General features: G+C 43.7%; 1 protein-coding gene across 2 annotated transcripts; it reads left to right on the forward strand.

The window, feature by feature from the left end:
• The first annotated feature begins 121 nt into the window (after nt 1-121).
• Nucleotides 122-24,650, forward strand: tmem115 (transmembrane protein 115). 2 transcript variants are annotated; one of them, XR_013964113.1, is made up of 4 exons: nt 122-1,703; nt 7,203-7,570; nt 21,643-23,936; nt 24,528-24,542. XR_013964113.1 is itself a non-coding variant. In XM_080764401.1 (3 exons), exons 1-3 carry the CDS (start codon nt 1,212-1,214, stop codon nt 21,929-21,931), a joined length of 1,149 nt encoding a protein of 382 aa, XP_080620527.1. In that variant the 5' UTR covers nt 122-1,211; the 3' UTR covers nt 21,932-24,650. The 2 variants fall into 2 exon arrangements, 1 of the variants encoding a protein (XP_080620527.1); XM_080764401.1 differs by having other exon boundaries at nt 21,643-24,650.
• Nucleotides 24,651-26,048: the final 1,398 nt, after the last annotated feature.

Here is a 26,048-nt window from a genome sequence, read left to right on the forward strand (position 1 = left end):
CATTGCTTTTTCTGGAAACTCCGTTTCCCATGATGCTGTACTGCGATAACATTGCGTGACTTGACGTTTTTAGAGCATAGACATACCCCGTGCAGATGACGTTGGCACAGGGCAGCGCACAGTCAGTCAGTAAGGAGAGTTGCTGCTGGCTGAATGGTGCTGTATGTGTTCACTGTTCAGGAGGAGGAGGAGTGCCCCCGAAAAGATAACAAGATTTCTCTCTAGTGAATAATTATCAAAAGTCCGGATATTACACAGACGGCGTAAGGCATGCAGACCACGCCGCACGGAGAAGAGACTGGGAATCCCAGACAACGATCGGCCACATTGTTTTGAAGGCAGGCCTGTTGCCATCTCCTGGGAGATCCTCGGGGGGGCTACATAGCCGAGGTGGACTTCAGGTCGACAGACAGACTGACTGCTCCAGACCTGGTGCTGATCGACAACGGAGCTTTTAGCGATGAACTCTCGTCCCGTTATTTTCCCAAACGAAGACGTAGCAACCCCAGTGTGTTCTTTCATGGCGGACGTAAGCCAGCGGAACTGTCAGCCCTGACAACAAGCTAGCCGTTAGCTAGCTGCGTGTTTACATGCTAACCCAGCTAATGTCAGTTGTTGTTGTTAGGAAGAAGTTGGGCTTGTGTTTGATTTGTCGGTTCAGGTTCTGGGGGGGCTCGTATTTGACCATGAGTTATCTCTTTACGCATTAAGTTAAGCTTACTATTGCGTCGGTTAGGTCTACTGAAGGTCGTCAAAATTAATAGTCGGGTAGATGAAAATCCCCCCCTGGCGTTAAAAAAAGGTTCTCACCTACTCAAGCTTATCGACTGCTGTACCGTTTGTCACCTTGTTAGGTCGAATCTAAATTAGTAAGAACTATAAGTCACTGGCTTCATTCCGTTCTCTGTTATGACAAGACGGTATAGCGTCTTTGGAAAGTTGTGACATCTTTTCGCCCTTTGTGTTTTTATGTTGAGCAACTGACTTGAACAGATTGTCGACTACCGAGTCAGCTGATCATAGCAAAGCCACACTATATCACCACTTCTACAGATAGATGAAGTTCCGTACGAAATCCCACAGAAGACCGTGGACGTAGATGCTGTTGGGATTCAAAGCGCTGCTCTATTCGTTTCAGTTCGGCCGTATCAACGGTTCCTACTTACAAACGAGAACTGATTTAAAAACGGCATCCCCCCTCAGCCCTCACCATGAATCGTTACCTTCCCGTGGCACGACAGCACTTCCTGGGTGCCCTGGGCAGCACCAGCGTGGTAGTCAAATCAATAAGTGCTGTGGTGATTCTTCTCTACTTGCTCTCCTGGGCGGTTGACACCCCATACGCCCTGGGGGTGACACCGGGGTACCTTTTCCCCCCTAACTTCTGGGTGTGGACACTATTGACACATGGAGTGGTGGAGCAGCACGTCTGGGGCTTAGCGGCCAATGTGGCCACCGTGGTCGCCTGCGGGCGCCTGCTAGAGCCCCTCTGGGGCGCTCTGGAACTCCTCATCTTCTTCACAGTGGTCAACGTCTCGGCCGGCGTCCTGGCTGGGCTCTCCTACCTCCTCACCTACGTGGCGACCTTTGACCTGGACTTCCTGTTCGCTGTGCGCGTCCATGGAGTGGTGGGGTTCCTCGGAGGAGTCCTCGTGGCACTGAAACAGACCATGGGGGATACCACAGTGCTCAGAGTACCACAGGTGAGTCCGCAAAGAAAAGAGACTTGACGCATTGTAGATGCATATGATATATGCAGTATATTGATGGGTGGTATTGCGACTATGAAGAGGCAGGTCTGGGGAGTGTCACGCATCCAACAGATTATAAATGAACCTTGCTCATAATCTAGTCTAGCCCCCTTTCGGGACCCTCGTTACCTTTTCTGAATTTTGGACAGCGATACCCTAGGGTCCCTCATAGGTTTTTCCACCCTCCATAGGACGCAGATTTACCTACTGTCTGTTCCCGGAGACCTGCTCGGTCGCTTGAGTGTTGGTGAGATGTTTCAAAGATGCATACAACAGCTTTAGGAGACCGTAGAAACGTGTGCGAAAAGACGCTAATTGGAGTTGCCGTTAAGTATTTTTGAAATTTTGCTTCGCTGAACTTCTCTCTTCCTTGACTTCCTTGTTGACTTCCCATTGTACCGCCTCCCGCACCGAGACTGGCTAGCTGCACGTCCTAGTTACTGCCTCTGATTGGCCGACAGCATACATGCAGGATGTTTATTATGCTGTTGTGTCGTGGGAGGCGGGACATGGGAAGTGAGGAAGAGAGAATTTCAGAGAAGCCAAAACTTAAAAAAAAGATTAAAAATACTTAACAGCAACTCCGATTAGCGCCTATTCGCACATGTTCCCGCTTTCTCCTAAAGCTGTTGTATGCATCTTTGAAACATCTCACCAACACTCAAGTGACCGAGCAGGTCTCCGTGAACAGACAGTATGTAAATCTGCGTCCTATGGAGGGTGGAAAAACCTACGAGGGACCTTAGGGTAACGCCATCCAAAATTCAGAAATGGTAACCAAGGGTCCCGAAAGAGGCTAAATCTAGTCTAGACTTTTTCCACATGATCAGGTCTGTCAACAAAGACCATGGCTAATCTGACGGCACTTTTGAATACCACAAGGTGAGGGAAAAGAGCCTGTTGAGTCTTCCAAATAGGCAAGAGCCATGCTTTTATACACCCAAGTCAAGTGTAGCCTGGAATGTTTTATGTAAATGGTATACACACACAGTATAAGACTGATCAAACTACTACAGCTGAATCTGAGAAAGCGATCTAAAACATTTCAGAGGACCATATGTACAGCGGCCAATGGTAATGTGAGTTACTTTGATGTACAAAACAAAACGCACATACAGGGGCCACAGGCGTCAAGAAGCTACTCCACAAGCAACTCTAGAGTTGCAACACCAAGTATTGACAGCCCATACATATGCATCCAAACAGAGAAGTCCAGTCTGATTGTATTAAACAACGTTAAACTCACCAACATTGCAGCTGTACGTAAAGCTTGAATTATCCTCTTTCTATGCAATGTGATCCACGTGGACATGTTATGAGCTTCTTTCTGTCAAGAAGTGCTGTGATTTTTACAAGCGTTGGAGTTTGGAAGCGCTTGACGGTCCTGCCACCTGTTTTGAAATTGCACATAATGCAGGAGGCAGCGGGATGTTGACGCTAGTGTCAAGCATCAATATAAAATGTATCGTGCTTAAAGTAGGGGGTTTTCAATTGATTGTGAACGAGGTACCCTGACTTAGAATTAGGGATGCATCGAAAGGGAAATTCTTGGCCGAAACCGAATACAGGCATCCGAATATGATTAATATTATATATATATTTTGCCTACTGTTGCTTTCATGGCTGTACCTTAAAGCTACCTGATTTATGGCAAAATAAATGGTTATGGCTAAACTTAACTTAAATAATAATCACTATTATGGATAATTGGATATGGGTCCATAAAACATTTATTCAGCTCTTTTGAATGCATTAATTGCATACACTATTCAGTGATATATTTTCTGCCTATTCGGGCCGAAACCGAATAGGCCATTTTCTGCTGAATATTTTCTGTGGACGAATATTCGGTGCATCACTACTTAGAATCAACCAGTGGCGACCGCTGTTGGGTGGGGATATGGGCTATCCGGTGAGATTCTATTAAACTCCCTTTTTCTGTTGAATTTCTTGACCTCCAACTTGTCAGTAAATGACTACATGGACGGTCATCATACTGTAGTGTAGGTCACCAGGTTCACTTCTCTATGTAATCTCTGAATGTTTTAGATATGACTGACATGACGTAAACCCTTTTGCAGTAGCAGACGTATGTCCCACTGCTCAGTTGCCATAGGTGATCTTGGGCAAGTTGATGTAATGAGATGAGGTACTGGTACAGCATGTTATTAAAAGCAGAGGGAAGGTGTCAGTCAGTATAAAAATGCAACAAACACGTATTCCAATGGCAGTAATTTTGGAACCTGTAATTGGCTTTGTCTGTATGTTATCTGTTTCTCAGATGTGTAATACAAGCCTTTTAAGCAAAGCATTGGTGTACAATGCAAAGTAGGAGCAGGAGCAACCGCTCATACAGTACATTCCATACAGGGTTGAGTGACTCCAGTCCAAGTACTGTAGAAACCTTTGCATTCCGTTGGCATACAGGTCAAAGTTTTCTCTAGATAGCTGGAATGACAAGATTGCCAGATGAATGCAATACGTTTCCTAGAATCTGTGCCAAGAGAGCTATAACTGAGTGAGATGGCTTGTTAATTCCCCCCACCCTGAATGTAAATATGTGATTCCTCCTATGGCCTTATATAACTTAGCCTAGAGTTGATGAACAAGTCTCATCCAGCCCGACCTGCACACTCTGCAGGATGTCACAGATGTGACAAAAGAAAACTGAATGTACTAATCAGGAATATGTCCAGTTACAGTAACATAGGAATACATCTTTTTAGCAGTGGCACAGAGACATCAACAATAGGGCTGTGCTGAAATTATTGATAACAGAGATCGGAATTCATTTTTGACAAACCACATACGGGCAGGCGTCACTGTATCAATATGTGGATTATCAAGAAATGAAGTTGGATATATTGGAATTTATTTATTTTATAAGCTGGTGTCTGCGTTGTCTGGTGTCTGTCTTATAGGACTGTCTCACAGCCATTCCCCGCCCCCTTTCCACGCCCCCCTTTCCAGACCTAGTGGTGTTGACGTGACGTCACTCCATAGACATTACATGTTAAAAGACCTACATTCAGAAGCCTTAAACAACGCTTTTTCTGAAGGTAAACTTTATTCTATTTGGTTTAGCGGTCTTAACATCTTGTTTTCTTCATAATAATATTGGTCTTTTATATTTTAACATTTGGAAACGGCCTTAAATGGTGCAGAGAAAGCAGGTAGGGATGTAGCTCTGGTCCATAGCCTTACTCATGGTCTCACAGACTTTGTCTCAACACAAACATTAAATGCCATTGATAATGAATGGCCAGTTTTGAGTGTTTGTGTAAACACAAACATTAAAAGACCAGAATGAGATGATGTATGATGACGTGTGATGATAAGAGCGCCCCTCACTTCACACAAGTGAGTTTTGAGGGGCATACATCCTTCATGACATGTGAATATTGATATGATCTTTTGTTTTCAATTGCTTTAGATCAGTTGAATCAATGATTCTGAAATCTGAATCTGAGACATAATTTCCCACGCTCAAATCCTTTTGCCATAGTGTACATGTATGTACAACATTTTTAGTTAAACAGAATACTTTTGAATTTCAATTGAGATTTAATTGGCTTGCAATTGCATTTTGCAATCAGGCTCAGGTGAGCAGTGCATCGCATACTAAGCAGTATTGCTGTTTTAAGCTGTTTAAAATGTTGTGCTATAGAATAGATGTATCCATTACCCACATTTCGTCAACGTAACTAAAGAAACCTCATAGTCAGCAATTCAGTAATGCAGAGGAACTAGTTGATTTACATTTAGAAAATAATCTTTTTCAGCAAGGCCTGCATTTATAAAGAGGTTTTGATCAAAGCGAAATGAACTGCAAAATGGCTAATATTTGTAAAACTAGAGGGCAAAAAATAAATAATCTTGTATATTATGCAAGCACATATAAATAATGTGTGCATTCACCTACTTGCACACATACAGTATCCTTATCCTGTATCCACCCCTCATATTTCACATTATGGCTCCAGTCGGCTCAGCTGACCTGTTATTTATGATGCGTTCTCTCCCCTTTCCTGCCCACTATCAGTCCCTCCCCTCTCTCAGTAGTTTAGGACCTGGCTAAGATATCTACTGTATGCACTTTATTTAGGAGACAATATCTCAACTGTTCTTGGCTAACATGACTCCAGAGAAGACCTTGGGAACTGTGAGAAATTCTCTATCCGGGACGAAATACCCAAAAATGACCACACCCTTTTTTGAGGGCCGTTAGCCCCGGTCCGCCTATGCCCAGCTTTGAGGGTTTGTGTGAACACAAACATTTGCTGATGTTTGGCTGATCACCCCATAGCGATGATTTGATTGGCTGATCAAAGTACATATTGAGGATAAAAGTGAGGGCAGAAAAGTGCCAAAAGTGATTGGCCGGAATGACATTTGTGATGATTTGATTGGCTGAGCACCGAATGTGATGTATGATGATAAGAGCGCCCCTCACTTCACATGAGTGTGATTTAATTTCAAATAACCGCTACTTCAAACATGGCTCTATCTTCTAAACCGTTGGAGCTACAGATGTTCTGAGGTGCTCAAAATGTTCAGAATACTCATGTTTTAATACTGAGACCATATGCACATGGTGGCCATCTTGCCATTAAGTTAATGGCAGGGTGGCAACTAGCCGCATTTTGCAATTGACAGCCCAGACATCCAAACTGAAAAGTCCTATCTGATTGTATTAAACGACGTTAAACTCACCAACATTTCAGCTGTACTAAAAGCTTGGATTATCCTCTTTCTATCTGCAAAGTGTTTGTTTCATAATAATCTTCTGTAGACATGTTATGAGCTACTTTGTGTCAATAAATTCCTTCAGGTGATTCTAAGTGTTGGATTTTGGAAGCTTTCAATAGAGCCAGGTCTTCTTGTACAGGTGGAGGCCAGAGCGCACATACTGTAAAAGTCTGGACCCATATAAAAGTCCTTGCACACCGGGAGCGTATATTTTGTGTGATTAATTCCCATTAATTTAACCTGTTTGTGTCTTGAGCAAATATTACAAAGCGAAAAAGCTTTTATTTTTTTTTTATTTTTTTAATCATCCACCTGTATCAACGAGGCATCTACTACTACTACTACTTTTCACCTGCATATGATGCTGCTTTCACTTACACTTTCTATGCTATGTATGTAAATATCTTCATTTGTTCTATTTAACCTGTTTTATCTATCTCTTCCCATTTGCTCTCACTCTACCTCTGTCCTCGCTGTTCTAACAGAATACTACAAAACGATGGAGGGCGTACAATTAGGTTTTTTTTAGCCGACTGCTTTACACCAAATACTGATTCTGATTCCAAATGTACACAGACTTTTACTGTGCATGCATTTGTGTACTGCTCCCACTTCATGTGCCTGCCTTTCATCTCCCTGAAGGGCCTTTCCGTGAACCTTTAAAAGGTACAGACCTCAAGATGTCTCTCTCTCTCTCCCCAGGTGAGACTCAAAGCGGCCCCAGCCCTGGTCCTCTTCCTGCTGGCACTGCTGCGTCTCTCTGGCCTGGTGCTCGACAGCAGTGCCCCGCTGGCTTCCTACGGCTACGGAGCCCTGTCTGGCTGGGTCTACCTGCGCTTCTATCAGAGACACAGCAGGGGCCGCGGGGACATGTCCGACCACTTTGCCTTCGCCTCGTTCTTCCCAGAGGCGCTGCAGCCGGCCATTGGCCTGCTAGCCGGCCTGGTGCACGCCGCACTGGTGAAGATGAAGGTGTGCAGGAAGATGGTGAAGCGGTATGACGTGGGCGCGCCCTCGTCTATCACCATCAGTCTGCCTGGCACGGACCCCCAGGACGCTGAGAGGAGGAGGTAAAAGGAGTGGGCAAATAATATGGAAATATTATGGAATATAACATTTGACTGAGAGCCTGCCATTGTGCAAATTCCAGCTTTTCACCAGAGGAGAAAAACTTCTTTGGTGGGTGAAACTGAACAACCAATATGTCAATTTGAAGCTTTTATACCAGTGTCCATGCAATTCTGTATATGGGAACTCACAAGATAAGACAAACAACAATCAATTGAGGCACACGAAGCGTTTAGAGGATAGAGTGATTATTATTATTGAGGTACCACAATGGTGAACACAACTTACATTCAATGTATGCACATATGACATGTAATGGAAAAACCCACAGTAGTGTGTCACACCCCACATGTGAAGACGCACTCCTCATATAGCGAAACAAGCCCCACCCCTAGATCCCCTCGTGGGAGCGTCTTGAGGCAACAGAGATTTACAACAGGTAATCAAGCTATTAACAGAGAGAGACAACAGTAAACCACAGCTGTCTTCTTACAACTGCCTAAGGTCCTTTTTAAAGATTTCACCTAGGAAATTCCTTGACAATACCCCCATTTTGAAACTTTAACAGACCTCTTAAACACTCATCCTCGTCGTAAAGGTAGGCGAAAAACCCCATATCATGACATTATCTTGTAACGTTCTGGGAAAATTCCTACACCGGCCCATCCCATAAGAGAAACGACCACCACATGGCTTACGACATAATAAAAGCATAAAATCAACAACATAGTTTACATAATAAAACACATCAGAACACACAGGTATTCAGGCAAACACATCCCACATCCCACAAACCCCAAATAAAACACACAGAATCAACCAATATCACTTTCCCAGAAAGGAGGAACCCAACCACGGACGGGGCGCTCTAACTGAAGCATCACAATGGAAGCGGGACCCCCCACAACCCTTGACATCACTGCTTTAATACACGCCGAGATACAGCAAACCACCAGTAAAAATACGAACATTGTCATGACAATTAGAATTAGTATACGTCTCCACGTATTTCCGATATTCCCGAACCACCCTTCGAAGAAACCCCAGAACGCACCACCATGAATTTTGTGCAATTCCTGTACACCAGCCAGAGTATCATTATGAAGTCTGGCAATAGCCTGCGAGGGATCTGAAACATACGTGCAACATTCAGTTTTAATTACATGACACGCCCCTCCTTTGCTGGCGAGAATTATATCTAAACACATCCGATTCTGCAAGGTTATGGTTTTTATTTCATCTACTTCAATCGCCAAAGCTGACACAGCATCATCCGATACATTCATGTGCCTCTCCAGGACAGTGGATAGAGCTGCAAGCTCCGCCTGTGTATTATACACTCCATAACTAGGAATCACTACCCCTAGGACCCTCTGCCACCAGGAAAGTGACCGCTTCTTACGAGTAATAGCTTTCCTCATGTGATGGGAATATAAGGATTGCATTTCTGTCATATTTACTCTCCTAATCATCGGAATAACATGAGCTAAATAACACAGACCTTGGCTATTAGCCGGGAGATGTGTGTAAGCCTTCGCCCCACACACTGCATAAATTTTCTCTGGTAAGTAGGAAGGTTGACTAAGGTCTATTACCATTATGGTTTCACTTTCACAAGAACTTTTACCTACAGGCACATTACCTCTGTTGGGCTGCCCTGTGAAACAATACTTTACATTTTCAGCCTGTAAGATGGGCATAGTCTTACATGCAGTTGAAGATCGGAAAGTGACATTATTCTTCACACGCTGAAATGTGTCTCCTTTAGCTCTTTTTCCCACCTTAGGCATCTTTCCTACAGGGTCAAATTCCCATAAAACATTGTTATCATCTAAATCTTGCCAATTATAAAACAGCCATTCATCTCGCGTAAGCGGGATAGATACCCACAAAGGCGCATTCACACTTGTCGGCAAATGTTGACAGATCCAGCAGTTACTATAATTCATTTCTACTGCGAAACTCAACGTCATTGACATTGCCACATTAGGATGATGAATGTCACGCTGCTGCCTCGCAGTGCTAGAGCCACCATCACCTTCAAGGACCTGCAGCAACCACATCATCACCACCACCACTGCGGTCAGCAGTAGTGCTGACTGCACAGCTCCCCGTGCCCACATCATCCTGTGGAGTCGGTGCTTTCTTGCAATGCGACGCGTGAACCCACGTTACTCTCTCCTTCACTTTTACTGCAGTATGAGTGGTCAACAGCACTTCAAATGGCCCCCTCCACCTGGGAGAATTCCAGTGACGTCTCCTGAAATCTTTTACGAATATCCAATCACCCGGCCAGAACGGATGCGTTCTCTCACCTTTCGCTAAGGGCGTCGGAAGCGCCGCTTTCACCCACGTTATGTTGAGCGCACACTAGGCATCTCCTACAGTAGTTCTCTGCAGTGGTGGTGAATCCGACGCTGTCCCAGGTTTGAGCTATAAGAGTAATCATACCTTGCTTTGAGACATGGTCCCATCCATGTGCCAGTTTCGCCATGCAGGAGAAGAGACGTTTAGGCAAGTACGGTTTATGATGTGGCCCCCTCCAGACCCCATCTGGGCCACACCCACCATGTTTTCTCCAAGCCGACTTCTCACCGGACAGAGCCAAAGATTGAATCTCCGTCAAAGACATCCGTGGGTTAAAAGACACATCCGGCTGTGATGCCGCCGCTTTCCCAGAATCAAGAACCATCTGCAGCGTGCCTGCCTTAGACTCAGCTGCCTTCTTTGCCATAGAGTCTGCAAAATAATTTCCCTCTGACACTGCATCCACAACTCTACCATGAGCTGGACACCTACAGACAGACACCTGAGATGGAAGCAAAACAGCTTCCAAGAGATTGTTAACAAGGAGATGATGTTGAATTTTCGCCCCCTGGGAAGTGAGAAATCCTCTATTTCTCCACAAGGTTCCATAATCATGAACCACACCAAAAGCATACCGGGAATCTGTATAGATATTGACCGACTTCCCTTTTGCTAAAATACAAGCTCTTGTGAGAGCGAACAGTTCTGCTGCTTGTGCAGACAGATGTGACGGTAGTCTTGCAGATTCAACCAAATCATAATCACTGACTACAGCGTAACCAACCGCTCCCACTCCGTTCACCCTCTTAGCTGAGCCATCCACATAATAGATTATCTCCGGGTTCAGGAGTGGCGTGGTTGACAAGTCAGGTCTGGGGGTCACTGCCTCAGAGATTACTGCTAGACAGTCGTGAGGCTCCCCATCGTCCTCCGTAGGAAGAAAAGTAGCAGGATTCAATACATTACACCTTTTCAGAATAACATTCGGTAGGTTTAGAATGTTATAATAATGCAAAGTAGAAGCTGGAGTTAAATGAGCAGTTTTAGCTTGCAAGAGAATAGCAGCTACTGCATGTGGAACCAATACAGTTAGTTGTCTATAGGCCACCACAGATGATGATGCCTGAACGGCTGTCGCCGTCGCGGCTACAGCCCTCGCACACAAGGGCAGTCCCCGTACTACAGCTGAAAGTTGCTTCGAGTAATATGCAACTGGCTTTAATCTGTCACCATGTTGTTGCAACAATACAGCACTATAGAATCCATCTTTCACATCAACTGCTAAAGTGAATTCTCTCGTCAAGTCAGGTATGCCTAGCGCAGGAGCTGAGGCTAAAGCCTCTTTCAATTTCCTAAAGGAATCCATAGCCTCAGGGGTCCAAGTCAAAAAGTCATTTGCAGCCAGGCCAGTCCCATGTACTATGTCAGATAACGGCTGAGCTAATCTCGCATACTCACAGATCCATTGTCTACAAAATCCAGCACATCCCAAAAAGCCAAGAAGCTGCCTTTTAGTCACGGGCTTAGGTATTGATAATACCGCTTGTATTCTATCATTACTTATAGCCCGACTATTTTCCGAAATCGTATGACCCAAATAACGCACTTCTTGTTGTACGAGTTGAGCTTTTTCCAATGACGCCTTATGCCCCTGTGATGCAAGATATTTCAACAGGGCATTTGTATCCAAAATGCAGACCTCCTCGGATGGAGAGCAAATCAGGATATCATCAACAAAAGAAATTAACATACTGCCGCCAGGAAACACAAACTCTGCTAGACTTTCCTGCAGCGCAGCAGAAAACACTGAGGGGCTTTCCGTAAAACCCTGTGGCAACCTTGTCCACTTATACTTCTTTCCCTTGAAAGTAAATGTGAACCAAAATTGAGATGCTGGTTCAACAGGCACGCTGAAAAATGCGTTGCTCAAATCCACCACACTAAACCAACATGAATCACTAGGAATAGTATTCAAAATAATTACTGGATTTGGTACTAAAGGTGCACGGGCAAAAACAGCTTCATTTACCGCACGCAAATCATGTACAGGCCTCCATGTACGGCCATCGGCCTTTTTCACCGGTAAGAGGACTATTCACTGGAGAAGTTGGGGCTGGTACTATGATTTCATCTTTTAGGAGCTGCGCAATAATGGGTGTCATCCCAATCTCAGCATCAGGTCGGAGAGGATACTGTTTCTTATTGGGTCTGTAATCTGATTTAGGAATAACCACTAATGGAGTGGCGTCTTTGATTAGACCCACATCATATTTATGAGCGGCCCACAATTCCTTTGGAACCCCTATTAGAGCAGGGTGTTTCTCCTTATCCCCACACACATAAGTGTGTGTAACAACAGCAGCAAAAGGGTCTGATTCCAATCTCACCACTTTATGGACAGTCAACAAGCAATGAAATGGATAGATGGCTGCCTCCCCCACACCCCCTGGCTCTTGTAACAACATGTCAATCTCCTGCTGAGAGAATGTAGGTGATTTTGCCAATACTATGTGAGGGACACCTGCCCTTCCATACACTTCGTTCTGCTTTTCAGTCAACTCCACCAATAAAACAATAAAATCCTCTGCAGCCATGACACTTTTACCATATAATTGCTCACTTTCAAGCTGTTCATTCCACACATTCTCAAACTGGTCACCCATAACATCCTGTGTCTCATGGGCCACGCACTGGTAAGTGGGTGGGTCATGTTTCACAAGGTTTCCAGTACTGTGACTCTTTACAAAATCATGTAATTTCTGAGAAACTGGAGATACATCAACTTCCCAACAATATGAATAAAGCGTTGCTGTCGGAGAATGGGAGAGCATACTGATCGATAAACTATCAATCAAATCCGATTTTTTCAAGACCAATCCTTTTTCAGTACAGACAATGGTTAAGCCTAGTGCACACAACAAATCTCTGCCTGCTAAATTCACCGGACACTCTGGGACGATGACAAATGAATGCTGCAAATCTGAAATCCCAAAATCTTCACATGTCACAGGACATGGCTGAGTCATTTTACATGTAAGCGGTGTACCAGTTACCCCTACACATGTCTTTTCCCTTTCTGACAATTGAAAAACATCAGACATTGTCCTTAATGATGAATCCGTGGCTCCCGTGTCCGCTAACATGTCATACACAACACCATGGACAGTTATTTTGAATAATGGCAGATCAGTAGATTTGTATTTCAAATAGCGGGGTGAAAGATAAAAAATATCACCTCTGTCAGGACAGCTTGTGCCATCGTGCACATGCTCACTCTGGCCCTGTACGCCATTGTCATTTTGAGGGCTTAGTCAATCTTGCTGTGGCTTCGTCACAGACACATGCGAAGCTGGAGGGCGTGACTGGTTTCTTGTCTGTTCATATTCGTCTTCATAGGCCTCAAAAGTACAATCCTTTGCCTGGTGACCTGGCTTTTGGCAAGTCCAACACAAGCCGTCATTGTACCTATTCCCAGAATAACCACCTCTGCCCCTACCCCTCGCTCTGCCGCGTCCGCGACCAGTGAACCTAGCCCTGTTGGCTGACCTGCCTCTGGTTTCTGGCGCATAATAGTCCAACTGTGCCATTTGGAGCCGTTCAGAGGTGGCTTTGGACTTCTTTACTTGCAGACTCTTCTCCTCCTGCACAACTGCATCAGCATGGACACAATATTTCTTCACCTCATCCAATCTGGCACTCTGCCAGGCAACACAATGTCTCACAAAAATTGTCTTTACTTCAGGCAGCAATCCGTCAACCAAGGTCTGGACGAACTGTCTCTCCCAGGGAGAATCAGCTGTCATATCAGTGGGCTGTTCATTACCACTGTGTGAATTGAAAACAGGCAACTTCCTAACAAAATAACAATCGAATGCTTCCCCTGCTTTCTGTACACATGAGTTAACCATTGTCATGTTTATAACTGGCTTAAACTTAGCCCCAAATGCAGCTATCAGAGCATTCAGCTGTGTTTGATACACAGACGTTGGGGTGACAGACCATTGCACGGCTGAGTCCCAATTTGCTGGCTTAACCTCAGCCCACAGCAATCCCATTTTAGTAATGCATACATGTTCTAGTTCAGCTGCAGTAGGGCTGCACTGTAACACCATTTTCCTTAGGGCGTTCGCAAAAGTCTTCCCATTATTTTTAGGGTCTGGCAACGAGCCTACTATAGCTTGTAACTCAGTTACCTTCCATGGCCGATAGACCCTTTGGATCCCCCCAGCCCCATCTGGACACTCGATCATGGGTGCAGAGAAGCTGCTTTCCATATCACCCAAAGGTGGCACGGTAGGCTGATATGCGAGGCCAGATCTGGTCATACCAAAAGGACTAAGCCCCCCAGGGGAATAAAATGGTCTTGAAAAACTCGGAGCACCCATACGCGGAGTGCTAATCGGGGATGAATATTTATCCTCCTGGTCCCGAACAAGCTGGGACATTATCTCACCATATTGAGGTGGGGATCCTTTCTGACCCCCCCCTGAAGCCTGAAGTGGAGACATACTCCCAGCTGGGGAGTCCACCAGTGACCTTACAGGAATGTTAACTGCCAGCCCTGGGCCTGGGAGCACAGCAGGGAGTGCCACAGGTAGTGGATTTGGTGGCTGTGGAGCTAACAGACCAAGCTGTGGCCTTGGGGGACAATCTAGCAGGTCATCCACCGTGTGGACGGAAACCATAGTTACTTTTGGACGGGATTTAATAATCCCAGTCGTATGATTAACTTTCCGACCAATGACGTCCCAAACTCCGACGCACTCTTGCATATATGAGTAGTCCCAATTAGATGGACCTGATGATTGGGGTGGGTTAATCAATTCTCTTAACAACACAATATGAGCCTTGTCGAACGACCCATTTTGCGGAAATGTTGGATCGAAATCCGTCACATAATCACAAAATGGAGTTGTATAGTGATCAGTTCCCGTTATTTCGTCGACAAGGGCTTTCGGCCACACATTTTGAATGCTGATGAGTGCCTCATCAGCGCTCAAAGATACAAAAGCTTTCACATTCGTGGTCATTATTTCAACACGTTTCCTTGAAATAGCCTCATTTTCCCACTGCTTAAGAATGGTCAGTTGCTTGGACCACCTGGCATTCAGGTCAGCAGAAGCAGACATTTTCCCTTTTTCAATTTTCGCTTCATATTTCTGTGCCATGTTCTTTCTCAGGGAACGAAGTAATGCATGACTGAAACTCCCATTTTGAGGAAATCCTAAATCCTTGTGCCACTTTGGCAGATATTCTATCGATCTAACCCCAAATTTCTCACACATAATTTTAGCAGGACCTGTCTGAGCCTTTTTCTGCAAGTTTGCAGAACCCATCCCAGAACCCATTCTCACACGAAAAACAAACAAAAGACAGATAAAAATAAAATAAACCTAGTCCAGACACTCAACTGATCATATGAAGTTATTCGTAGTTGCTATTTCATCAAGATTACTTCAGCCCCACATACATAAGAAATATATAATGTAGTTAATAGACTGAACTATTCGTAGCTGCTATTTCATCAAGATTACTTCAACTCCACATATGACACAGAACAATATCTATAATAGAATATCTTATAATTTCAACACACCAAAACCAAGTTGAAAAATGAACTCATACCACTCTTCACACTCACTTTCTCTTTTCTCTCTGTTCTATTTTTTTTTCCATTCACTCTGTCTGCCCTTCATACATGCACACACACAGGCAGACCACACAATATCAGCACTCAGAACTCAATCAGTTGTACAAACCATTCATTCACGTACGTTTCTCAAAATAAAATAGCGCTTCACAATTGTTTTTTGCTTCTTTGCAAAAGGACCCATAGGCGAGGCTTAACCCCCCTTTTTCTGTTAGTAGCTACGAAGGCAAGACTCTCATCTCCCTTTAGACCATCCACTCAAGGTCTAGAAAAACCATTAAAACAGTTTCCCCAACCTATTTTTGACCAGCAGCAGGTAAAAACCCCTCTGTCACTATAAGAAGCAATACACAGTATTCTCCCCTTCTTTTTGTGGATGTCTTTAACAACACAATACAACACAACACAAATTATAATAATCACCAAACCTTCAAAACACCAATGAACCCAACAATTGCCTCACAAAATTCCCATTCCAGACTGCACTTCTACAAGACAATATACCGCAGAAGTTTTGGCTAAACAGAGAAGGCTGTCAGGTTACCCCACAAGGAGCTGCTCAATGCTCACCTCAATTTCCTAAAAACTGCCTGGCCAAGGAACACCCTTCTCAGCGTAGCCAAACACCTTCCGCAGCAGCAAAGTCAGCCAGTCATCAATCCGGAATCATCTCGTTGGAACCTTCCAAATTGTCCATGCAATTCTGTATATGGGAACTCACAAGATAAGACAAACAACAATCAATTGAGGCACACGAAGCGTTTAGAGGATAGAGTGATTATTATTATTGAGGTACCACAATGGTGAACACAACTTACATTCAATGTATGCACATATGACATGTAATGGAAAAACCCACAGTAGTGTGTCACACCCCACATGTGAAGACGCACTCCTCATATAGCGAAACAAGCCCCACCCCTAGATCCCCTCGTGGGAGCGTCTTGAGGCAACAGAGATTTACAACAGGTAATCAAGCTATTAACAGAGAGAGACAACAGTAAACCACAGCTGTCTTCTTACAACTGCCTAAGGTCCTTTTTAAAGATTTCACCTAGGAAATTCCTTGACACCAGTAAGACGCGCAAACGCGGGAAGCGAACGCAGCTGAGACCCTGCAGATCATGTCTGTATTATGTGGACCTGGCCCCTTTTGTGCCCATATATGGAGCTGAGTGGACCTGGCCCCTTTTTGCCCATATATGGAGCTGAGTGATTGCTGATGCAACACACTCCATATTTGGATAGCGGGACAGACACACACACACACACACACACACACAGACAGACAGACAGACAGACAGACAGACAGACAGACAGACAGACATGATCTGCTAGGTCTCATAGTAAGTGCTCATTGCATTCGCAATGACATGGGGGAAAGAAAATCCAATGGCAGTCCCTCAGTCAAATTTGGTCAAATATGTAGTGTCTTTAATGGAAATGAGTTGGTTAGGTAGATCATGATATGGAGACACACGATCGCATGTTGTCATTGGCCTTCTTCATCCCTTACATGGTGTCAACATTCTTTTTTTATTTTTTAAATGTGTGTGTGTGTGTGTGTGTGTGTGTGTGTGTGTGTGTGTGTGTGTGTGTGTGTGTGTGTGTGTGCATGCAGTTAAGTTACACATCTCAAAGCTGTCAGACAGGTTCAATTTCAAACCGACTCTTACCGACATCCTCCTAACAACCACACGCACAAACAACACACCTCCCCCCACTCCCCTTGTAACGGGATAGGATGTGTCACACTTTTAATGGACATAGAACATAGAAAGCCTTTTATGGTTTTGGGATGTGATATATCAACTGATTTAAAAGGAGACCATATAATATAATATATACCTCTATAATAGGAGTATCTTATGTGTCCATGAAGCCTCTGTCCTTTTGTAGAAAGAACAACAAATAAAACGCTTGAGGCGGCATTAACATTGCATCACCATGCTTTCCACAATACCTGTGGAAACTAAAGCCTGTACTGTTCACTGCTGTTACGACACAATTAGTCTAGGGGTAATTAAGTGTAACATTGAATGGACCGACAGGACACCAGCTTCAAAATGCGAACATTTATTTTATATATGGATGAATAAATAGGGAAAAGACGAATGTTTTACAGAATACAGATTAAACTCAAAAGAAAACCTAACAAAACAGACACAAAATACTACAACTAAAGCAAAACGAATTCCTTTCCGAAGGGAATAAATTAAGGAATAACTATAATCAAAAGTCCACAACTGTGTGGCGGCTGGGAGAGAGAGGGTTCCGGCCTGTCTCTCCGTTGTCTTCTTGGAACAGACTGACTCATATAGTGTAGGTGAGTAGGGAGAACCATGATCAGGAGCACTCCCACTCTAGACCGGCAGCCAGTCAGGGCCGATCACTCCCTGACAGACGGGCCAGCCTCATAGGTGTCAATTATGAATCAGTCCACCTGCGGATGATTAGGGAAAACACACACAGGCACCACTCCCCCCACCCTAGTACTGTGTAGTTGAGAACAATATGAGAACTTCTGATAAATATTCATATATATCCTCCCAAATATACACTATAATGATATAATGATCCCCGATCATCACACCCCCCAACCCAGAGGAAGGTTATGGGACATTCAGAACTTTCCTAACACCATCTCATTTAACGTGCTCAGAATTTAAAAAAAAACAAAACACACACACAGCCCTAAGGCAAGTGAAAAACAAAACAGAGTGGCAAAAGTAGAACAAACATCAGCGGCCCGCTTAGTACGTCGGAAATATAAGGACTAGCCAGAACTTCCTTCTCATTTATGACCATATGATTAATTTTATCCTACAAAACACATTTTTGAGCAAACATTTTTTTCGAATAGGCTACCTATAGTTATGGGCACGCAACCCCAGCTGCAAATATAATTTAAAAGAAACCTGCAGAGGAATCTTGCAACATTACACCTAAGAAGAATACGAAATGACCAATAGATAGCGCTTGAAAAATGCAACAAAACACGTTTAGAAAAAAACTAAGCACGTTAAAATCCATTAAATGGAGACAATATAGAACCCATTTTACCTCATTCATTCATGTGTGGACACGTATGCTTGGCCAACTTAAGGACAAAGTCGACATATAAAACCAACCCACTTTAGTACGTCAGGCTAACACATAACCCTTCTCATTTTAGAATTAATTTCACCACCAATAAAATGTTTTCAGATCGGTACGTAAGGTTATCAAATAAATAACCTGTCTCACGTTAGAATAAATTTTACAACGAACGAAACTTGTTCATATCGGTCCGTAAGGTTATCAAATAAATAACCTGTCTCACGTTAGAACTATACAGTTTCAAAATACTAACAGGCCAGCATTCCACACAATGAATAAACTACAGATACTCTGAAACACTACTTTATAGCCCAATCCTTTCGGAGCGCAAAAGAAAGGATGCTTTAACGAGTTGGTTGAACACAACCACTGAAAAAAGGGAAAAACAAACAAACAAATGCAATCTCTCCCCTGTCAAGTGCGTCGCCCCTCCAACGGCACAGTTGACAGGAGGTAACCAAAAAAAAAGTTATAGGCCTATCGAAACGAGAAAAAAAATATTTAGATCCTGCAATTTCACAAGAACTTACAAAACATTACTAACGGGAAAAAAATAAATAAATAAGCAAATGCACATCAGTGTAGCCTCCCATGTAGCCGCACAAGGCACGTCGCTAGCAAACGAGCCATGTCAAAACAAAAGGAGTAGCTACACCGCCAAATCAAAATGAGCTTTAAGCAAGCTCCCCAGAGCTCTGATTATTTTTACGTACGAGCGCAGGGCAAGAAGCAATCATATGCCCTTTTTCATGGCAATAATAACATTCCCGTGCCCCGCCAGATCCCTTGTCATTACCAGAATGTGAAACACTTTTTGCCGACACTTGCTTGTCACACTGTTTAGCCTTAGCCGCTCTCCCCGCACCAGGGCCAAAATCACGGCCCGGAGAGACAACTGAACGGTGTGCCAACTCAAACTCATCTGCGCAAACGGAAGCCTCTGCAATCGAGGTCACTTTACGTTCGTTTAGATAAATGACAATGCTCTCTGGTAGGCAACACTTGAATTCCTCCAGTAAAATCATTTCACCCAACTGCTCGAAAGTAGTCACATTGCTTGCTTTGCACCATTTTTTGAAGAGTGTCGCTTTCTCACGTGCACATTCTACATATGATTGAGTAAGAGCTTTATCAGCGGATCTAAAATTTTGCCTGTATGCTTCAGGAATGAGTTCAAATCCGCTAAGTATAGCTGCTTTAACAATATCATAATCCAGGCTCTCTTGCCCAGAGAGGCTGGCGCAGATGTCTTGGGCTTTACCAACCAATTTACTTTGGACCAACAGGGCCCACATTTCTTTTGGCCACTTAACCGTTATAGCCATCCGCTCAAAAGCACAGAAAAACGCATCAATCTCACCTTCTTTGAAACTAGGCACCAGAGCGATCTGCTTGCTTACGTCGAATGCCGACTCTCCTCTGGAACCACCAGACGAACCTCTTGGTACCATGTCACCAAGTTGTGGGGGGGCAGCCGCCGCCGATGCCGACGACGACAGGTCAGGGTAGGCCCGGCCTAAGCGAATTCTCTCGATCTCCCGTTCCGTTTGGGCCAATTTGCATTCCTCTGTACGCAGCTCGGCCAATTTGATTTGAAGTTCCATTTCGCGAAGGCGTATGGCCCCCCTTACGTCCTGAGGACTCCCCCCCTCTACTTGCGAGTCGAGGTGCGAGCTCTGGGGCCGTGCCTCCCCAGAACCCCCGAGGCCCGCCGCTGAGGACGGACCAGGCTCCCCTTCGTCCGCCACAGCTAAGGCGTCGGTCACACCGACTTGACCTACTCCTGATGCCATAGTGATAATGCCGTGTGATAACAGCTGCTGCGACACAGCCAAGAAAATTGCTTCTTTTTTCCTGGTACCTTCAGGCAAAGGAACGTTGTACTGTTTAGCCACTGCCCACAACTCCCAGTATGTACACCGTTCAAGTTGTTCAAAAGTCAAGACATCCACGACCGCAGCACTCTGAAAGTCAGAGTCCATACTATACCGCCACCAAGCTCTTACTCAAGTGATGCAAGCAACGCGATTTACTTAATGAACTCTCCCCCGCACCACCAGTTACAAAAATAACAACAAAAAACAATCGAACTGAGTTAACACTGTTTTTGTTCGGACGAGCCCCCAATATGTTACGACACAATTAGTCTAGGGGTAATTAAGTGTAACATTGAATGGACCGACAGGACACCAGCTTCAAAATGCGAACATTTATTTTATATATGGATGAATAAATAGGGAAAAGACGAATGTTTTACAGAATACAGATTAAACTCAAAAGAAAACCTAACAAAACAGACACAAAATACTACAACTAAAGCAAAACGAATTCCTTTCCGAAGGGAATAAATTAAGGAATAACTATAATCAAAAGTCCACAACTGTGTGGCGGCTGGGAGAGAGAGGGTTCCGGCCTGTCTCTCCGTTGTCTTCTTGGAACAGACTGACTCATATAGTGTAGGTGAGTAGGGAGAACCATGATCAGGAGCACTCCCACTCTAGACCGGCAGCCAGTCAGGGCCGATCACTCCCTGACAGACGGGCCAGCCTCATAGGTGTCAATTATGAATCAGTCCACCTGCGGATGATTAGGGAAAACACACACAGGCACCACTCCCCCCACCCTAGTACTGTGTAGTTGAGAACAATATGAGAACTTCTGATAAATATTCATATATATCCTCCCAAATATACACTATAATGATATAATGATCCCCGATCATCACAACTGCTCAGATCCGGTCTAGAGCCTGTGTCCGGTACTGTACAGTACTGTACGGTACTGTACACGCACGTGTGCGCACGCACATTGCACACTGTCTAGGCCAGATTTGCAACCTGCTAAGAAAATGAATGTGTCCTCTGATGGTGGCTCCTCACTGGCAGGTGAGCCAGTATATATATATATATATATATATATATATATATATATTTATTTATTTTTAAATCATCTTAGGTAAACCTGAGTACTCAGTCATTTTGTCTCTCTCTCTCATTATCTTTCCCTCTCCTTCTGTAGACAACTGGCCCTCAAGGCGCTGAATGAGCGGCTGAAGCGCGTGGAGGACCAGACCGCTTGGCCCAGCATGGACGACGAGGAAGATGACGAGGATGACGAAGTCCGGACCGACACACAGCCTCTCCTCGCCACCTCCTCCCTCAAGCCAAAGCCGGCGGGATTAGGGGCCTCGGTGGGCTCCTCTCCCACCCCCTCCCCTTCCCTCTCCTCTGCGGCGTCGCAGGGCGCCGGAGGACAGCAGTCGGAGTCCAGCATCATCACTTTCGAAGACGCTTCGTCTAGGTCGTAATGAACGGTTATATATATTATATACAGACACATATGCTAACACATGTTGTTGGCTAGTTAACGGATGTGTTAAACGCCTATGAACAGGAATACGCACTTCTTCATTTTGACCTTTCAGGACACATAGTCGCACAGAAACACAGTCCGACCATCTTTGTCCAGTTCGCAGACAGTTCGCGTTCATACATGTGTGCGTCCATATACGGTACACACACATGACTGTGCTCTCACAAACACACGCATACACCAACAATCTCCTTTGCAGTTATACAAGTCAAGACCAGAGGGATAGAAACTGTAATTGTCTTCGGTGGTGATTCAAGCTTTTGTTGAAACGCTTTAGTTAAAACGTATCAAGTTCTGAAGCTCGGTGCATATGAATGTCATGGACTGCATCAACCATCTCCTGTTCTTCTCACTTGTCAGTGGCCGCCATTCTCGCATAAAAATCCCCATGGATTGGACTTCACAGCAATGTACCATCACGCAGAGCTCTGTCTTTCGCTTCATGTCTGAATAAAGAATATGGGTGTACAATTTTCATTTTTTTGGCCGGCCATAGACTTCTGATTATTATCATTGTCTGCTACAGAGAAGAAACACCAGTTGTTGACTCTCAGTATGTTCATAGCACTCTTGACTCATGAAATGAAGGAACGCATTGGGAAGGCTAACCTCGGCTCTGCCTTGAAATCGGAAGCAAAACAAAGCACTGAGAGAAGGCCCACAAAGTCAGATATGTTTTCATTATAGCGTTTTCCAAATAAGAAACCCGATGTGGAACTGATCCGAGTGTGATGAACTGTCGAGCTAAATAACTGAATCTAATGCTAATGGACCTAGCCTAAGATAACGGACTGGGGGTGTGAGATATGTAATTTCGAGGTCTGAAGATTGTGCCAGCCAGGTGAAAATCAGGTTGTGGGCCAGTTTGAACCAGACTGAACTGGACTCCACCTGTTGAATGGTCTCGTTCTGGATCAATCTTTGAACAGTCAGAAAAAGGGTCACCCAGTGGTTTTTCCTTCCTTTTTCCTAGTCTAATCTTTCATGAAGAATGCAGTTGGAAATAAGATGTTTCTACTTTGTATTATCTTCATCTCTGACCACCACTAAACGGAAATAAACAACAGTTTGTTCTTCCTTTCTGGTAGTTGGATTTGATGTTTAGTGTGCCAATGTTCCCATGGGGAAATGGTTTTTTTTGTTGTTACACTGACAGATCTGTGGATGATTTGTTTTTCTGTTCTTATTTTATGAGTGCTCAGCTTTTATTAAGGGGGTTTTCAAGGATATTTTTGAGGATTGATTCCAGTTCTGTTGCAGCCGTATCTTGTGCCCATCTCCCTGAAGTGCAGACTTGTTCACTTTCCACAATACCAGTTGACTGACTAACGAGAAAACGTGCTATAATGTGCCCAATGCCCATATATTTTCATTGAGAAAGAATAAATATATATGATCTCATATTTTAAGCAGCTGTTCTTTTATTTATTAATTAGACGGTCTGGAAAGTAAACAAAACTATGTTCTTTTTCTGGTTCCAAATATTAGTCTGGTCCCAAATCTGGAAGTGAACAAGTGTGCATTACATGGAGAAAGTTAGAAAGGCTATGAATACATACTTTGTGCGGGTCATTTCACAATAAAAGCTGATCAAATCCAATAAATAACACTTGTAAAATACAGTTATGTATATCTGGTTTGTTGCTCTGTGTGCCCAGATGCTGTGTTTTAGTGGCAGCCAGCGAGCTACACACTATCTTGTGTTAACAGAGCATCTCAATGACTGAGACTAATGAACTAGGATCAGTATGTTGTAATTGTTCCAAAATGTAATAACCACACAGTTTGGAAGTATGCACCTATGATAAATAATTTGAAACACCCACTGTTGTTTGGAACTACCTAGTGAAAACGCACTAAAATGTAAAGAACTAGAGCAGTGGTTCCCAAAGGGGGGTCCAGGGGTCCTTGAGGGAGTTCAAGGGGGTCCCCTAGCCCTGGTCCAATGCTTACAGCGAGTGTCTCTCTCTGACGCCTTGTGGAAGTACCTTCCACAGCCCACTGGTCATATTTCCACTCCCGTGCGCTGTTTTTCTAATACCAGCAAATAAACAAAACGACGTAACCACTCACCGAAATAAAGCCTGCTAGACCTTGGTAAAAGTCTATTCTCGAACCTGGGAAGCGTCTCAGGTCCCCAGTTTCTCTCTAAAATGCACTTTGTGTCATTTTAATAACGCAATGTACCCTGAATTTACCGGGCAGAGTCATTTCTTCTACTATGGCATTTCCGGGTTTTACCCGCGCCGATCTGGCTGGATTCATTTTATTTAATGATTAAAATAGTGCATTTTAGAGAGAAACTGGGGACCTGAGACGCTTCCCAGGTTCAAGAATAGAATTTTACCAAGGTCTAACAGGCTTTATTTCGGTAAGTGGTTACGTCGTTTTGTTTATTTGCTGGTATTAAAAAAACAGCGCACAGGAGTGGAAATATGATCAGTGGGCTGTGGAAGGTACTTCCACAAGGCGTCAGAGAGAGAGACACTCGCTGTAAGCATTGGACCAGGGCTAGGGGTCCCCCAGCCCAGCTGGATGATAGTTTGGAACCAAATGGACCCATATGGGTCTGTAACTCAGAGAGTGTACAATTGGACCTTAACATTTGGTTCCATTTGTTTTATTTTGAGTTGGTGTTTGTAAACAGTATTGCCTTTGTTAAATGTTAAATGTTTGTCTGGACCCCAGAAAACAAACAATAAACACTCAGTTTAAAATGAGTTAAATGAGCAGTGGTTTCTACAATATTTAAATTGGGGGTCCCAGAGATAGAAATGCCATGATTAAATGGGGGTCTCTTATGGGGGGGGGGGGGGGGGGGGGGGGGGGGCTGGCATGTTGTCAAATGGGGGGTCCGCGCGGGCTAAATTAGTGTCAATTTGACAGGAAATAACGTCTGGGTTTCCGAGGCTAGGGAACCACTGACTGCACAATAGTACTCCCATCTGGCGGAGTCAGGTATTAAAGTTAACTTGTCAGGCTTTCCTTAATATAGTTATTTAATAGTTCGTGGGAAACCGGACAGTCCAATATACCATTACACCCCCAGACCGTACCAACTTAAAAACACGGGGGTGTAACTAGGCTTAATAAATACAATAACTTAGTGAACAAACTGAACATACATATCATCATTTAATCAGGTCATTATAAAAAACAACTTTTTGGTTCTACAATACAATCCAAGTTCATGTATCAGTACATGGCATATAATTAATTTCATATAGCCATAGAATTGACCCTGTTGACTTAATGGATTTAATGGTATAATCCAATTCCAGTCTCTACACAGGAACATTCATTTGGTGGAATTAATCCACACGGTTAACTATAACTAACTACAATTCTGTTTCGTCCGATTTAAGCAGAATTATGCACATCAAACAGGTAAGGTGTGGTTTAGTTTAGTGATATTTAGCACTAGTTTTCATTAATGCATCGTGCATTTATGTGCTAATACAAAGCCGGTACACGTTCAGTGACTTATTCTGATGAATTGGTTCTATAGTACAGCTCCAATGTTGGTCGAGTTTAACGTGTTTAGGTAGATTGGAACTTTTCTATTTGGATGAATTAATGGGCTATCTTAATCCTAATTTCTCCTGATTGTGTTCTATTGATTGTTTACTCTGCTTTAGCTTCCTGTTTCTACCATTCTGTACGGAATTGATTGCGTGTATTATTATTATTATTATTGTTTGCTTTGCATTACATTTTCCTAATTTGTGACTGTGCTTACGTTTGGTGTTTCCTTTTGTAAAGCACTTTGTTGTTTTGAAAGGTGCTATAGAAATAAAACTTTATTATTATTATATTTGTTAGAACAGTCATTAGAGAAGATTTTTATGGCTCTAGCAGTGATTCTCAACCCGTTTAATTTCAACGACCCCCAGTTTGACATGCATTTTAGTCTACAGACAGAGCACCATGTTTTAAATTTAACTCGGAGTGTACAATAGCCCCACAAGCAGAACCCAAATGGTACTGAATAATAGGCCTACAATAAAACGGTAAATAAACAAGAAGAATCAAAGCGACATTTTTAATCAAAC

The sequence above is a fragment of the Protomyctophum bolini genome (genome assembly GCF_963924005.1).
Source record: "Protomyctophum bolini genome assembly, chromosome: 5".
Classification (NCBI taxonomy): domain Eukaryota; kingdom Metazoa; phylum Chordata; class Actinopteri; order Myctophiformes; family Myctophidae; genus Protomyctophum; species Protomyctophum bolini.